This window comes from Notolabrus celidotus, chromosome 18 (assembly GCF_009762535.1).
Source record: "Notolabrus celidotus isolate fNotCel1 chromosome 18, fNotCel1.pri, whole genome shotgun sequence".
NCBI classification, from domain to species: domain Eukaryota; kingdom Metazoa; phylum Chordata; class Actinopteri; order Labriformes; family Labridae; genus Notolabrus; species Notolabrus celidotus.
This window is the reverse complement of record NC_048289.1, coordinates 31037976-31053802: the sequence shown is the minus strand read 5'-3', so window position 1 is coordinate 31053802 and position 15827 is coordinate 31037976. Positions and strand designations below refer to the sequence as shown.

Below are 15827 nucleotides of genomic sequence, written 5' to 3'. Positions count from 1 at the left end.
TATTTAATGTAATCAAATGTTATTATTTTTTCTGGTATTTATTGGATCTTATTTTATTAATTTTATTTTATTTTAAGTATTTTTTAATTATTTAATTATTTTTTATTATGTTATTTAATGTAATTAAATGTTATTTATTTTTTCTGGTATTTATTTGATCTTATTTTATCAATTCTTCTGTATTGATTTTATTTCATTTTAAGTATTTTTTATAATTCTTATATATTTTATTATTTTACCCATTTAAAAAATAAATAATAAAATAAAAATAATAATAAAAATCAGTCTTCCATAACTCCAAAAATAATTATGCATTAAAAAGTTTGATTTAAAAAAAAAGGGAAACAGATGTTCAATATAAATATTAATTTTCAGTGTTGTAGTTAAGTGCTGTGAAATGCTTCAGTCTCCTTATGAATACCAGGGAATTGATTTGTGGTTGACAGTTTGCATTAATACAGATGAAAAAAGGAGAAAGGAGGGAAAACTGAAACAATAATAAAGCCTGCGTCTAAGTCAGTCAGGTAGAGGATGTCTGAATCCCTGCAAGCTGCAAGAACGAGTCTGCTGTGAATTAATGTTGATGCTTCTGAAGCTGCAGAGCTGTGTTCTGCACCCTGAGTACTCTGCTCTGGTGAAGAGCTGCTCGGCTCAGAAACACTTCTAAGAGTCGACTTCATTGGAGAGAGCGTGAAACTGATTGTGCTAAAACATGCAGAAATGTTTGCTCCTGTACGGAGAGCTATAAAAAGCAGGATGAAAGATAAACAAACAGACAGAAGTGAAGAAACACAGAAACAAAGAGAGAGAGAGAGCAGCTGAGTGCAGCTGATGCATCCCAGCAGTGGATATTGACACTGTCTCTGAGAGCTATAATGGGCCTCCTCTCAGGCTCTTACCTCGGTGTATGACTTGCAGATTGCTGTGCAGATGCTCCAAAGCTTTTACTATCTGTAATAACAAAGCCCGTTAATAAGCACAGGAGAGCGATAGAACCAGGATCTGTCATTAAGCTGACATTCACAGGAAGGATGTCATTAAGAATTGGAATTGTTCAGAGTTGGAAGTGAACCCACAGAGACGGCGATCTTTCCCAGGATGTCCTCGGGGATGGTCATGCCTTTCTCGATCACCTGCTTGTAGAACTTGTCGAGGGACGTGTCCATCAGCTCCATGCAGATCCAGACGTCCCCCTGGAGAACGGAGAGACACGGAGATGAAGACACATGACAACAACAAAAGCAAAGCAGCAGGACGCGTTCCAGACGGACGGGAAGCGGCGGGATTTTACAGCGTTCAAGTCGTGGCGAGGAAATCCTGAACATCTGCACGGTGCTGCAGGAAGCTCTCAGAGGTGTGTGTCCTGGTGGATCTGCGTTTCTCTGACTTTCAGTTTTACTGTAAGTTAACTACATATGCTGAATTTCATCACAATGAAGAATCAAACAGAGGGTGGTGCATCCCCTCTGAGACGCATCTCTGTCACAGTATGGAAGGTGTTTTATTAGAGCATTAACCAACATTTCATCACCATATTAAAATAATGGCCTCAGTCATTTTTTAAAGGTGACATATCATGCAAAATTGACTTTTTAATGGTTCTCTACCTGAAATCTGTGTCCCTGTCTACAAACCCCCCGAGAATGAAAAGAATCCATTCTGCCCCTGTTCTGATTTCTCCACCTTTCTGTAAATGTGTGTGAAACCAGCCGTTTCAGACTTCAGTGTTTTTGTTACGTAACAACAATATCCGGTTTGTCACGGAGTCAGAGCTCGGAGCTTGTTCAGCCCATAGACTGTATAAAATAATACTAAATCCCTCCTCCGTTTTTCATTCCCTGCACACATGTGTGCTAACAAGGAGCTTAGGAGGGAGGCATGCTAGTTGTAGGCTGTCTTAATAAACACAAAGGTCGGTTTGACTCCCCACGTCTGCAGATTTGAAGATCTAGTGGATGATTTTTATTTGTCATGGATAAGTGCTAGCGCTAATTAGCATAGCCACATAGCTACATGTTCATAGCTGTAGCTGTAGCTGTAGCTGTGTACCAAGACACACGTCGACATGCTGACAAATAAAACAACAAGAAACACAGAATCTGTGACCAATCCTTCATAAAAGGTCCTGCTGCCTTTCTGGTAGAGGTCGGTTTTACTCCCCACGTCTGCAGATTTGAAGATCTAGTGGATGATGTTTATTTTTCATGGATAAGTGCTAGCGCTAGTTAGCATAGCCACATAGCTACATGTTCGTAGCTGTGTACCAAGACACACGTCTACATACTGATAAATAAAACAACAAGAAACACTAAATCTGTGACCAATGGTTCAGAAAGGTCCTGCTACAGGCGCCTCTCCGTCAGGATCAGATTCTGGATCAGATTCAGAGGGTTGAAGTAACGCGATCTCTGAGCAGCCGTGTATATTCAGCCAACATGTAAACATTAGATCAACGTGCTGGAGAGCCGAGGCACATCCACTTCCTAAGGGGGCGTGGTCAGAGAGAAAACAGACTGTTCTGAGGAGGAATGAAGAAGAGGGCTTTTCAGGCAGACCAAAATCTGATTTCAAAGTGTTTTTTTGAGCATAAACTTTAAAGACATGTTTTGGGGACCTCTTAGACCAATATATGTTGATGAAAAAAGCGTGATATGTCACCTTTAAAGTTTTTGGGAAAACACCAAAAACCTTACCAAATGCAGAGCACATGATATTTATGAATCATTTCAATCAAAAAGGCCTTGACAGTGGATGACTGTTGACATACAGAGAACGTTGTGTGTGAATTATTTAACATTATAGAATAAAGTGACTTAGGGAACTTTAAACCTGGCTTAAACTGCCCTTTCATTCTATAGGGCAAACTCCAAACTGAAATGACCCTGAGTTAAATTAAACAAATGTCAGGTCCATCAAACTGGTCAGGATGCAGTCCCTCTCCTCACTCCTCCAGCTCTTCTTTGCTGGTTTTTATTGAACTTAATCCATTTCCAACATCCAGTTTGGACAACTTTTTGAACCCTGACTATTAACTGTTCTTTAATATCATAAAGCAAACTCAAAATGTAAATAACTCTACCCTAAACTGAACATATGTCAGGTCCATCAAACACTGAGGAGGCGTGTCCCTCTCCTCACTGGTCCAGCTCTTCTTTGCTGGTTTTTGTACCTATCCCAGGACTCTTCAGTTTCTCCCTGACTCTTCATTCTCGGTCATCTTGATTTGACTAACTATGTGGCAAATTGTCAAAGAAGTGATGACACTCGACGGGCGTCACATGTTTCATGGACTGAAGGTCCTGGAACTTCCTCTCTTTGATTGGCAGAGCAAGAATCATGTTTAGAGCTTCTTCTTCTGCTCTATAGATTCTGTTGCTTCTTGAAGCAGCTGCCATCATGAAAGCTTGTTGAATTGCCCAAGTCAGACATTTTATCCTAAAGAATCAAACATGTTGACTTAGGAGAAGAATAAAAAGGCCTAAGCCACCCTCTTGACATAGGCCGTTGTCCTATAGAGCATAAAGAGCAGAATCCTTTCAACTCAGGATGAAGGTGACTTCACCAGAGGAGGACAGAATCATCAACAAATGAGATAAGTCATTATTTTAATAGGGTGACGATATTGCATGTTACTACTATCAAAACAAAGTGATCAATAATTTCAGTCTCTGCCAACAGGCTGAATATTATTTGAAGTTATTTTAAATGTAAGTAATGCAAAAAACAGTTTTGGTCTGTCCCAAAAATACATAACCTTACATGTTAGATGAGACTTATCTAATGATTTCATTTAAAATCATTATTTTTTAATTTTTCATATTTTTATATTTCATATTTTTTGATTGTTTTAACATTTGATCTTTCATTATTCTTATTCTTCCAACATTTTTTTCTATTTTCTTTTAGTTTCTCTCATTTTTAAAACCCTTTCCTTTTTTTAATGTTATTTATTTATTTTATTTCTCTAGTTTCTCATTTTCTATTTTTTCTCCAACTCATTTTTTATTTTTTTATTTTATTAATTTTTTTGTATTATTATTTTTTGTATTATCATTATTATCTTTACTGTTAATTTCACCCCCTCTTTTCTCTCTCCCATCCATCTTTTCTTCCAGACAGAGAACCATCCAGAATAATTCCTCTGCTTCTCATCCACATCACGGACACACACACACACACACACACACACACACACACACACACACACACACACACACACACACACACACACACACAAACTAACAGTGTACCCACATATCAAACATTTTAATCCCTCTTAATTATGTGAATGTTTGAACATTTGAACATTCTGCTCGTGTGTATGAGATTAGAATCATCAGGACACTATGAGACTGTTTTCATTTAATATTTCTGCACATGTTTATAACCAGCGTGTTGTATTTGATGTTACCTCTCTGAAGAGCGCTCCGTAGAAGGTGACGGTGTAGAAGCAGTCCACCGTCCTCATGGAGATGTCGAGGTCCATCAGCAGCCTCTTCTGCTCCTGAGTGTTCACCGTGGCACGAATACGCTGAGAGGAAACACCAACGTTTCAAATCTGATCCTCATACAAGTTAACATCTTTGTTTTAGGATATTTACTGCATCTCATTCATTTGATAAGAGCTGGACCTTATTTAAAACTTATATTAATGAACTATTCACTCTTTTTTTTTCAAAGTCTGGCATGAGACCAAACTCTTAAAGGGACAGTTCGCTTTTTCAGCTCGTCTCCTTTGTTCAGAAATCAACAAATTCAACCTCTGACATTTTTCTGCGCTTTCCTTCTCCGTCACACAGGACTTCCACCAGATCCCTATCTGGTCCGTCTCTGATCCGCTACGGTCTGGCTCTGTGCTCTCTCGTCCGTCAACACCCACCGGTTGCGTTTTCAGAACAGGACCGCCGGACAGCTGGAGTCATGTGACCGAGGTTTCCCCGCTGTACTTCCTGAATCAAGGATTCTCCTCCTCCTCCTCTCCTCATCCATGTTGTCTTTCTGGTCCTCTGAAAACCTCTGACCTGTTGACTCCAGGCCTGGCTCCGCTCATCATGACTTTGGTTTGTTGTTGTAGTTAAAGTGAAATACGATCTGGTGATAACACAGAGTGTTTTATTCTGAAAATTAACCGGATGTTTTCATTTTGTTTTGGTGAAACCTGACTTCCTGTCCCGCTCCATCTGCTCTGTTGAGATTGATGCGTCGTGCTCCGGCATCCGGCAACAAACAGAAGTCTTGTGTATCTGATCCGGCAGGTCGGAGTCCTCCGGATCAGAGGCTCAGAGCGGATCCAGTGGAAGTTAACACATAGACTAGAATAGAAACCTATCAGATCTGGTGCTGACACGGATAGGAGACAGACCAGACACGGATCTGGTGGAATTTGGCCGTCAGAGAGCTTGTTTGATTTTGCTGAAGTTGCAGACGCAGCATAGACGTGTTGCATCACCTGCAGCGTGCTGATCAAGCCGACTTGACTTTTGCCCAGTTTTGCAAACAGACAGATTGGGAGTTTTGTCACTTTTGCATCCCTATTGAGATCATTTTAACTTCTGTTCTTTGTGTTTGCAGCCACTTCTTCTTTGTTCTTACGGCGGCAGTAGCTCGGTCTCTTAGAGGCTTGGCTTGGCCTGGATTTAAGTCCTGCTGCAGACCAGCGTTTGTGTGCATCAGCCTGTAATCCGTCGTGTGTGCCTGAATGCATTGCCAGAGTATATCTGAATATATATCTTATTTTAGATTATTTTCAGCCTCTTGTTCTGCAGCCGTGCAGCAGAGGACCGAGCCCAGAGGGGAGATAAACCAGCTCTCCCCGGATCTGAATCTTGCCTGATAGATTCTTTAGTGTTCGTGCTTCACATCTTTATCCAGACAGAAGCAGAGCTGCTGAAATACAGAAACAGACTCACCTTCACAGCCATGATCAGGCCGCTGGGCATGTGCCTCATCTTGTGCACCACGCCGTACGCTCCTCTGCCCAGCTCGCAGATCTGCTCCAGGTCATCTGCCTTCACCTCGAAGTTCTGCTCCAGACAACAGAAGAAGAAGGAAATCAGATGAGAGCTGGAGACAGGGAGGTCGGTTCTTATCTCTGTGAAACCTGAAGAGCGTGTCAGGTTACAGCCTCCTCATTAATGCCAAACATCATTTCTCATTTTACAATATTCAAGGAAGAGAAATCATTTCCTTCTGACACGCAGCCAACCGGAGCGGAGCGAAGCCGCGGCTCTGCCAACGGAAAATTCCTCTTATATGATGAGTTTAAAATAAATATTTTTACAGCCTGATGGGCGATACAGAGCGCTCCAGTCTGCCCACAGTCAGAGGTGTTCGATCCAGCTGTAACGTAGTGTTCAGCCGGCTGTTCTTTAAAGGTGACATATCATACAAAATCCACTTTGTAATGGTTCTCTCCCTGAAATATGTGTCCCTGTCTACAAACCCCCTGAAAAGTAAAAGAATCCATTCTGCCCCTGTTTTGATTTCTCCACCTTTCTGTAAATGTGTGCTGAAACCAGCCGTTTCAGTTTTCAGTGTTTTTCATACGTCACAACGCCATCCGGTCTGTAACAGGAAGTCAGAGCTCTGAGCTTGTTCAGCCCATAGACTGTATAAAATACAACTCAACCCCTCCTCCGTTTTTCATTACCTGCACACATGTGTGCTAACAAGGAGCTTAGGAGGGAGGCATGCTAGTTGTAGGCTGTCTTAATAAACACAAAGGTCGCTTTGACTCCCCACGTCTGCAGATTTGAAGATCTAGTGGATGATTTTTATTTATCATGGAAAAGTGCTAGCGCTAGTTAGCATAGCCACATAGCTACATGTTGGTAGCTGTGTACCAAGACACACGTCGACATACTGATAAACAAAACAACAAGAAACACTAAATCTGTGACCAATCCTTCAGAAAGGTCCTGCTGCAGGCGCCTCTCCGTCAGGATCAGATTCTGGATCAGATTCAGAGGGTTGAAGTAACGCGGGTCTGTGAGCAGCCGTGTATATTCAGCCAACATGTAAACATTAAATCAACGTGCTGGAGAGCCGAGGCCACACCCACTTCCTGAGGGGGCGTGGTCAGAGAGCTCATTCTCATTTAAAGGCACAGACACAGAAAACAGCCTGTTCTGAGCAGGGCTGAAAAAGAGGGGTTTACAGGCAGACCAGAATCTGATTTCAAAGTGTTTTTATGAGCAATAAACTTTAAAGACATGTTTTGAGGACCTCTTAGACCAATATATGTTGATGAAAAAGAGCGTGATATGTCACCTTTAAGCGTTTATTGAGACAGAGCGGAGGGAGCGCAGGAGAACCAGAAACAAACGGAGAGGAGGAGAGGAGTCAGCAGAGGAGAGTTACGTAAGAGCAAACACACAAGAGCAGGACAAAGATGAGAGTGTGAATTACCTTCTCTCCGACGGTCACGCAGGCTTTCGAATCCAGATCTCTGGGCGGTCTGAAACACACACACACACACACACACACACAGACATGAATCAAATGTATGACATGAAGGTCGGTTTGATTCTTCTGTGAGGGGAACAAGAGTCAAAGTCAGGTGACCATGTTAAAGTTCTCCTCATATGTCGTGATCTAAAAGTAAAGTGTCACAAATCAAAGTTAGGAGTTAGGATGATATGATTTTAGAACTAAAGGTCATTCAAAGGAAAATAAAACCTCCACAAAGAACCTGGAACCTGTGAGAGCTTTAAACCTCAGAGATCAGTCCGACTCTGACGTTTCATAAGAAGCTGGCGTGAACCCAGAACGCCTCTCTCTCTCTCTCTCACTCTCTCTCTCTCTCTCTCGCTCTCTCTCTCTCTCTCTCGCTCTCTCTCTCTCTCTCTCTCTCTCTCTCTCTCTCTCTCTCTCTCTCTCTCTCTCTCTCTCTTTCTCTGCTGCAGGTTTCTCAATGAAGATGATTCACTTTGAAACACGGCGAACTTTTTTCCATTTTCAGAATCATTTGTTGGCTCCAGCGCTCGACAGAGAGCTGATATGAACACTTTGTTTGAATGGGAGGGAGATAAGAACATGATGTGCAGATACTTCAGAGGAAAGGTCACATCATGGAGACAGAAATATTCTGTCACGTTTACGTTCCTGTTTAAGTTTCCAGAAGAGGAGAAGAAGCTAGGCGTCAACTGATATCAGTTTTTACACACTTTGTAATTAGAACTGATTCATGTTTTGATGAATTGTTAATTTTAGAGGCAACAGGAGGACAGAATGAATTACTGTGAGGGTCTTTAAATTAATTTTCTAGAGGTAGTCTTCACAAAGATTAGCTTTATTTTATTGTGCATTAAATTTTAAATTTTATATATTTTGTATTCATATGTTTTTTAAAGATATATTTTTCTATCCACAGCAAATATTTAATATTATTTATTTATTTAGTAAATTTTGTATTTATATTCTATAAACAGAACATATATATTTTTTATTTATCAATTTTTTTATTTTGTATATTTAGTATTTACACATATATTTTCAAATATACTTTTTATGTTTCAAATGTATTTTTAATACAATATATATTCATTATCAAATTTTAATAAAAACAAGATTCTTATATATTGTGTATTAATATATTTTTCTATTTACAGAACATATTTATTTATTTTTGTATATTTTGTATCACACGTATATTTTTAAATATACTTTTTATACGTTTCAAATATATTTTTAATACAAAATATATTTATTATTACAATTTTAATTAAAACAAGATTTTTTATATATTGTGTATTTATATATTTTTTTAAATACATTTTTCTATTTAGAATAAATATATATTTTTTTAATATATATTTTGCATTCACACATATATCTTTAAATATACTTTTTATATGTTTCAAAGATATTTTGAATATTTAAATTTTAATTAAATAATTATTTTTTATATATTTTGTATTTATATATTTTTAGATGTTTTTAGATTTTACATATTTTAAAGATAAAAAAATTTATAAACAGGATATATTATTTATTATTTATAATTTTTAATTTAACAAATTTAATTTTCATACAAAAATGTGAAGTATGGATCTTTCCTGTCTGTGTGATGTCATCATGTAGACACATTTTAAAGACAGCAGGTTGTTGAATCATTCCTCACACAGGGAGGAGAAAGTAGACCCTACTGGATGCTGCTTCAGTTCTTTATCTCTAACAGGAAACAGTTCCTGAAAGAGCTCTGAGGCCGACAGGAGCCATTATTGATCCACATCGCCCTCTTTAAATCTTTCATCAGTGACTTAAAAATCTCTGTTAATATGGAGGCGTGATAAATCTTGCAGCAGCAGCAGAGTCGTTGATGTTAGTCTGTTATTAGTTAGAAACTTCAGGCGTGGTTAAATGTGACGGTGAACTCACCCTGCAGCAGGAGGAGGCTGCTCAAACGCCTCCGGTTGGAGCTTGAGCTGCACACGCTTCTTCTTACCTGAAACACACAAAACAACACAAAACAACATCAGGGACGTGCAGACAGAAATCAGAGATCAGAAATCAGAGATACAACTGTGCAGGAAAATACTTTTTAAAGACCGGTCATTGACAGGATCAGATCAGAAAGGAAAGACTTCCTCGGCTGATGAATCTCGTTGAGCGTCAGCGAGTAAAAGAAGAAGACGTCAGGCTGATGAGACTCCGGGGAGGACGTCCTCTCTGACAGCCGAGCATACTTACAGATGAAAGCACGCTTCACTTCTTAACATGACTTCTTAACAGAGCTCTGCATGAGAGATCCGCTAAGCAGACTTCATCCTGCTCAACCTTTCCCTCTGCAGTCTGTAGACACGACTCTGTCTCTGAAGTCAGTCTGTCTCTCCTCTCTAGTATCTGACTTCATCTCTGCTCTCCAGATTCAACGTCAAACGTCTCCGGCTCTTCAAAAACTCCCACTGATGCAACATGACTCAAAGTTCCTGCAGCCATCACTCCTAACAGAAACCAGCTCGGACTCCTGCACCGCATCCCCCAAGACCAACAAAGTCTGCACCACTTGAAGCACTTTGTAACTTGGTTTTTGAAAAGCTATTATTAAAAAGCTGCAGTGGACTTTGATGATCCAATTTTGAGATTATTTATAAGCGCTTACCAAAATGACTCAAATAAAGGTGTGATTTCTAAACTTTATAAGGGATTTATGGTAAAGAAACCACAAACCACAGGACATATTAAAGAGACATGGGAGAAGGAGGGTCATTTGTTGATATCAAATGAGGTTTGGTCAGATGTGTGTAAACTCCAGTGGAAATGTACCAATTCTCATGTTTGATCCGTTTCTTTATCACACCAAAGCAGAAAGTTCATTTTACAGGAGGGGATTCAAAGTGTTGGAGGTTGTGTGGATTTCAGGAAGCAGACCACTTGCATATATTCTGGGAATGTCCAGTGTTAAAGGTGACATATCATGCAAAATGGACTTTTTAATGGTTCTCTCCCTGAAATATGTGTCCCTGTCTACAAACCCCCTGAGAATGAAAAAAATCCATTCTGCCCCTGTTCTGATTTCTCCACCTTTCTGTAAATGTGTGCTGAAACCAGCCGTTTCAGTTTTCAGTGTTTTTCATACGTCACAATGCCATCCGGTCTGTAACAGGAAGTCAGAGCTCGGAGCTTGTTCAGCCCATAGACTGTATAAAATACAACTCAACCCCTCCTCTGTTTTTCATTCCCTGCACACATGTGTGCTAACAAGGAGCTTAGGAGGGAGGCATGCTAGTTGTAGGCTGTCTTAATAAACACAGAGGTCGGTTTGACTCCCCACGTCTGCAGATTTGAAGATCTAGTGGATGATTTTTATTTATCATGGATAAGTGCTAGCGCTAGTTAGCATAGCTACATAGCTACATGTTCGTAGCTGTGTACCAAGACACACGTCGACATACTGACAAACAAAACAACAAGAAACACTAAATCTGTGACCAATGGTTCAGAAAGGTCCTGCTGCAGGCGCCTCTCCGTCAGGATCAAATTCTGGATCAGATTCAGAGGGTTGAAGTAACGCGGGTCTGTGAGCAGCCGTGTATATTCAGCCAACATGTAAACATTAGATCAACGTGCTGGAGAGCCGAGGTCACATCCACTTCCTGAGGGGGCGTGGTCAGAGAGAAAACAGAGTGTTCTGAGGAGGACTGAAGAAGAGGGTTTTTCAGGCAGACCAAAATCTGATTTCAAAGTGTTTTTTTGAGCATAAACTTTAAAGACATGTTTTGGGGACCTCTTAGACCAATATATGTTGATGGAAAAAGCGTGATATGTCACCTTTAAGACCCTTCTGGATAGAGTTCAATAGAATATTAAGAAGTATATTTAATATTGACATGCCCCTACAGTTTACTGAACTGTTTTTAGGAGATGTAGATTTTCAGGCGGGGTCTGTTGATAAATACCTGTTCGCCATTTTGAGTTGTGCTTCAGTCCCTCCAGGAAGTTGCGATTTCGCGATCGCAACTCTCAACGCAAATTCAACCAATCAGCGCGATTTTTCGCGGCCTTGCATTTTTTTACAATCGCCGCAACTTTCCCGCAAATTTGACCAATCACCTCAATCTCAGCCCCTGCACGTCATCGGGTTTGTCATCAATTTGACTTCCTTGGAACATAAACATAAGTCCTCACTTGATCGGCACTTTTCAAAACACGCACAGAGAACGGGTGAAAAGAGAGAGGACAGCAGGCAGGACAAGTGACCATGACAACGTTGTTATTTATAGATTGAGGGGCTCAGTGTTAGCTTGGTCTCTACCTGCAGCAGGTGTGCTTTATGAACCAGCTCTCCTCACCTCCATGCATCTGTCTCATCTTCATTGAGGATTTTTACCTCCCGGTGTGCGTTAGTGACAAAGACACAACCGGGGGGGACGTCTGCTTACTATTTGATGTTTGACGTTGTTGCCGTGGTTACCGTAAAAAGCTCTGCGTCTACAGCAAGCGGCAAACTCTGGTCTCAAACGATGAAGCCAATGCGGAAGTGATAGAAACTGCAATACATCGAAAATCCTCTTGAGGCTGGCTGCAGAAACACCGGAAACCACATAGACATGAATGGGAAAAAGACGATCTTTGCAGCATTAAAGGTGACATATCACGCTTTTTTCATCAACATATATTGGTCTAAGAGGTCCCCAAAACATGTCTTTAAAGTTTATGCTCATAAAAACACTTTGAAATCAGATTTTGGTCTGCCTGAAAAACCCTCTTCTTCAGTCCTCCTCAGAACACTCTGTTTTCTCTCTGACCACGCCCCCTCAGGAAGTGGGTGTGGCCTCGGCTCTCTAGCACATTGATCTAACAGATTCATACATCTGGATATTTTTGTGCGTATGACGTTTAATGGATTTGAGTGTACGCCATGTTTCAGTCTTTGTACATGAGGCCCCTGGTGATGCTGTCTTGTCTTAGCTAATTACATGGTTGTTGTTTTTTTGTGTGTGACTTTCTGTCACTTATCTTTCCCTGAAATGCTTCTGGCTCACTCTAGTGTTTACATATCGTCTCCCCCAGGTTGTATTCACTTCTTATGATCTTTAAAAACGAAGGACTGCAGAGGAAATGAACATTATTCTCTCTTTTATATGTCAATGCTCTGTACAACAAACTGTTGTCCAATAACAAAAATAAAGAATAATAAAAAGCTGCACTGAATATTACAATCTTCTTCTTTGTGGGTTTTAGTAGATTCATTTTTGTTGACATCAGCTGAGTTGTAAGACTGTAGACGTTTGTCAGATGCATGAAACATGACATGCAGATTTTAATGAGAGATGAACTGAAGACTTCATATCTGGATAAAACAGAGGATGACAGTTTTTTTTCTTTGCAGCTGGAAAAAATGAATGAATCGACTTATTTGTTCTGGAAATGTTGCAAAATGTTTTTGTGATAAATTGAAACATCTGTCTTGATTCGGTTTGGACTCTCTCTGTTGCATTCTTCCTGTGAATGTCTGGACAACCTGCAAAGGTAGCTGATGCACTAAGAGTTAAGGTAACATTTACAGCCGGCACACCGTGCACCGCCACCCCATGATGTCATCGTGTGCTATTCAAAGTTAGACTGAAGGTGTGTCTCTTTAAAAGACTCGGAGCACAGCCAGTAGAATAACTGGAATTTCTCACATTGCTTCGTCTCGTGAGAAAATACAAACACAGAGTCCAAAAACTGTCCTGAAGGTATATCACTCTCACACACACACACACTCACTCTCACACACTCAAACACACACACACACACTGAGTCCAGTGTGTCCCTGTTTGCTGAGACAGTGCAGGGTGTGACTCTGCCGTGCTATGCGGCCCTCCACCGGCGGCCTCCTGCTCTCCGCTTTCCAAAGCAGCTTTGTTGCACTAAAATGTCACTTGGAGCCCCTCCTACATGCATTTACACAGACAACAATAGTAACTGGAAACCAGTACTCTGCTAACAGGTCTGAAACCACACTGAAACCACTCAGAGACACAACACCTGCCTCCCGTCTGCACAGTCCTCCAAATGTGCTACTTTCTGTTTTGTGAAAGGAGTTAGTGTTTGGAAGGTTTGAAGCTCTGAAGAGTCTGAAGCTCAGACTCTGGAGGAGGATTAGTCCTGCAAAAGTCTTAAGAGAGAGAATCATAAACATCTGTATGCTGCAGCAACATTTAAAGGCACAATTTAGAAATGCAATTAGATTAACAGAAGTTTGTGTCGCAGCTCTGGCAGGAAATTATCCAGGATCATCAAAATCAGGTTCTGCAGAAATTCAACCCCTGGATAAACCTTCTCCCACATGAACAATCAGGTTGTTTTATCTACAAATTAAATGCAGAAAAAATCCTGAAAATGTGCAAATTCTGCTGCTTCAATCGAATCAGGTCGTCAGGTTTCATCTGATACATAGTGAAAGAACAAAGTCAGTGTAGCCGAGCGTCGATTGGACTCCAACAAAAGTACCGAGGGAGATAAATAAACAACACAGATCTGAGAGGAGCTCAGTATTTGTAGGCACCAGAACTCCAAACACACAGCTCGTAGCCTGCAGCTAACTCTGCTCCAGTAACTTGACACTGAGTGAAGAATCAACACAGAGAACTTGGGAATCGGGCTCTTTTATTTTGAATCTGGGAGACGGGGTTTCTGCTCCCACGAGCCTCCAGGCAGTGTGCGTCCTCTCCAAAGAGTCTCTCTCCTCTCAGCTGGATGACCCGCCGTCCTGGGAACTCTCTCTATCTCCTGGTCACGTAAGCTCTGCAGACTCCCTTCCTCCTCCTCTCTCCCCAAATCTACATGTGATCTCTGAAGCCCTCAAAGAAAAATGTAACTTAGTGTGTGGAAAGACTTCACTCCAACTTAATAGAAACATCTAATATATGAGCAACAAACACAACCTCCCTCCACCAGCCGGGGCTGCAGCTCCAGTTAATGTCTGCTACGATAAAGCTCTACTACCTGGATGTAAACGAGCACAGGTGATGATGTCATCTGGTAGCACGGCGTGGTTTATCAGTATGTTGATCTAGTAACTGGAGATAAAGTTGTATGTAGACTGTGTCTGGTTAAACTGACATTACAACCACTCCACCAGAGACATGAGGAACCAGCACAGGCATGAGGTGCTAGCTCTGCTAACCTTAGCCTTAACCTTAGTTCCCCTTTAAACTGCATGTGACAAAGTGGACTAGTCTTATATTCGGAGTCTACACTTTTACATACCAACATTTGTTCATGACCGTGTCGTGAAGCAGCAGATTTTTTTGGGGTCACCCAAACGCCACACGTCACGTTTACTGACTGACAGCGGCACGGAGAAAACAGTCGGACCTGAACGCTCAAAAACATCAGGAGAACGTTTCAACACTGATGACGGACGCGTGAAGATTTGTATGACCAGCTCCTACTTTGACAAGTTTACTGAAGGTTGGTGCTGTATGAAGAGTTTAATAAAGTTGAGCCTCCCAGCATGATGAGATATGAATATCAAAACATACTCGGTGAAGTCCACCTTCCAAAACACTTAAAGAGGGGACAGATAGCGTGCATGTGGAGTACTCCCTGCAGCCAATGTGTACAGAGGACGTTACCAAACATTCACCCGTTACTAGCACGCAGAATTCAGAGCGGAGTCCGGTGCAGAGGGGCACGGAGGACACCGGACAGACACGGCAGGGCACGCCTGTTGGCCCCGGACCAGAGGAGGCTCAGGTTAGAGTGAAAGCGCGGGGCTCTCAAACTTCACTGGTTATTAGATCATGAAGCGCTCTATAATGTACACGTGAATGTAAACCGGATTATGCCAGAAACCTTGGTGTAGTCTTAGACTCAGACCTTAATTTCAGCAGCCACATTAAAACCATTACAAAGTCCGCCTACTATCACCTTCAGAATATATCAAGGATTAAAGGACTCATGTCTCAGCAGGATGCAGAAAAACTCCTCCATGCATTTATCTTTAGCAGACTAGACTACTGTAACGAGGTCTTTACAGGACTCCCTAAAAAGTCCATCAGACGCCTGCAGCTCATACAGAATGCTGCTGCTCGAGTCCTAACAAGGACCAACAAAGTAGACCACATCACTCCAGTTCTTAGATCTCTACACTGGCTTCCTGTCTGTCAGAGAATAGACTTTAAAATCCTGCTGATGGTTTATAAAGCACTGAATGGTTTAGGCTGATCTGCTACTACTGTATGAACCACCTGGACCTCTGAGGTCATCAGGTACTGGTCTGCTTTCAGTCCCTAGAGTCAGAATGAAACATGGTGAAGCAGCGTTTAGTCATTATGCTCCATATATCTGGAACACACTCCCTGAAAGCTGCAGGTCTGCTCCAACTCTCACCTCTT

At 41.2% G+C, this 15827-nt stretch overlaps 1 protein-coding gene across 1 annotated transcript in view; it reads right to left on the bottom strand.

The window, feature by feature from the left end:
* Window positions 1–15827, bottom strand: part of map2k6 (mitogen-activated protein kinase kinase 6) — a 50178-nt gene that overhangs the window by 16920 nt on the left and 17431 nt on the right. Inside the window, exons 2-7 of the mRNA XM_034707368.1 lie at window positions 9379–9445; window positions 7408–7456; window positions 5910–6023; window positions 4412–4531; window positions 1077–1193; window positions 900–951 (exon numbers count right to left, since the gene is read on the bottom strand). Coding sequence (XP_034563259.1) covers window positions 900–951; window positions 1077–1193; window positions 4412–4531; window positions 5910–6023; window positions 7408–7456; window positions 9379–9445 — 519 coding nt within the window. The remainder of the gene's footprint in view (window positions 1–899; window positions 952–1076; window positions 1194–4411; window positions 4532–5909; window positions 6024–7407; window positions 7457–9378; window positions 9446–15827) is intronic.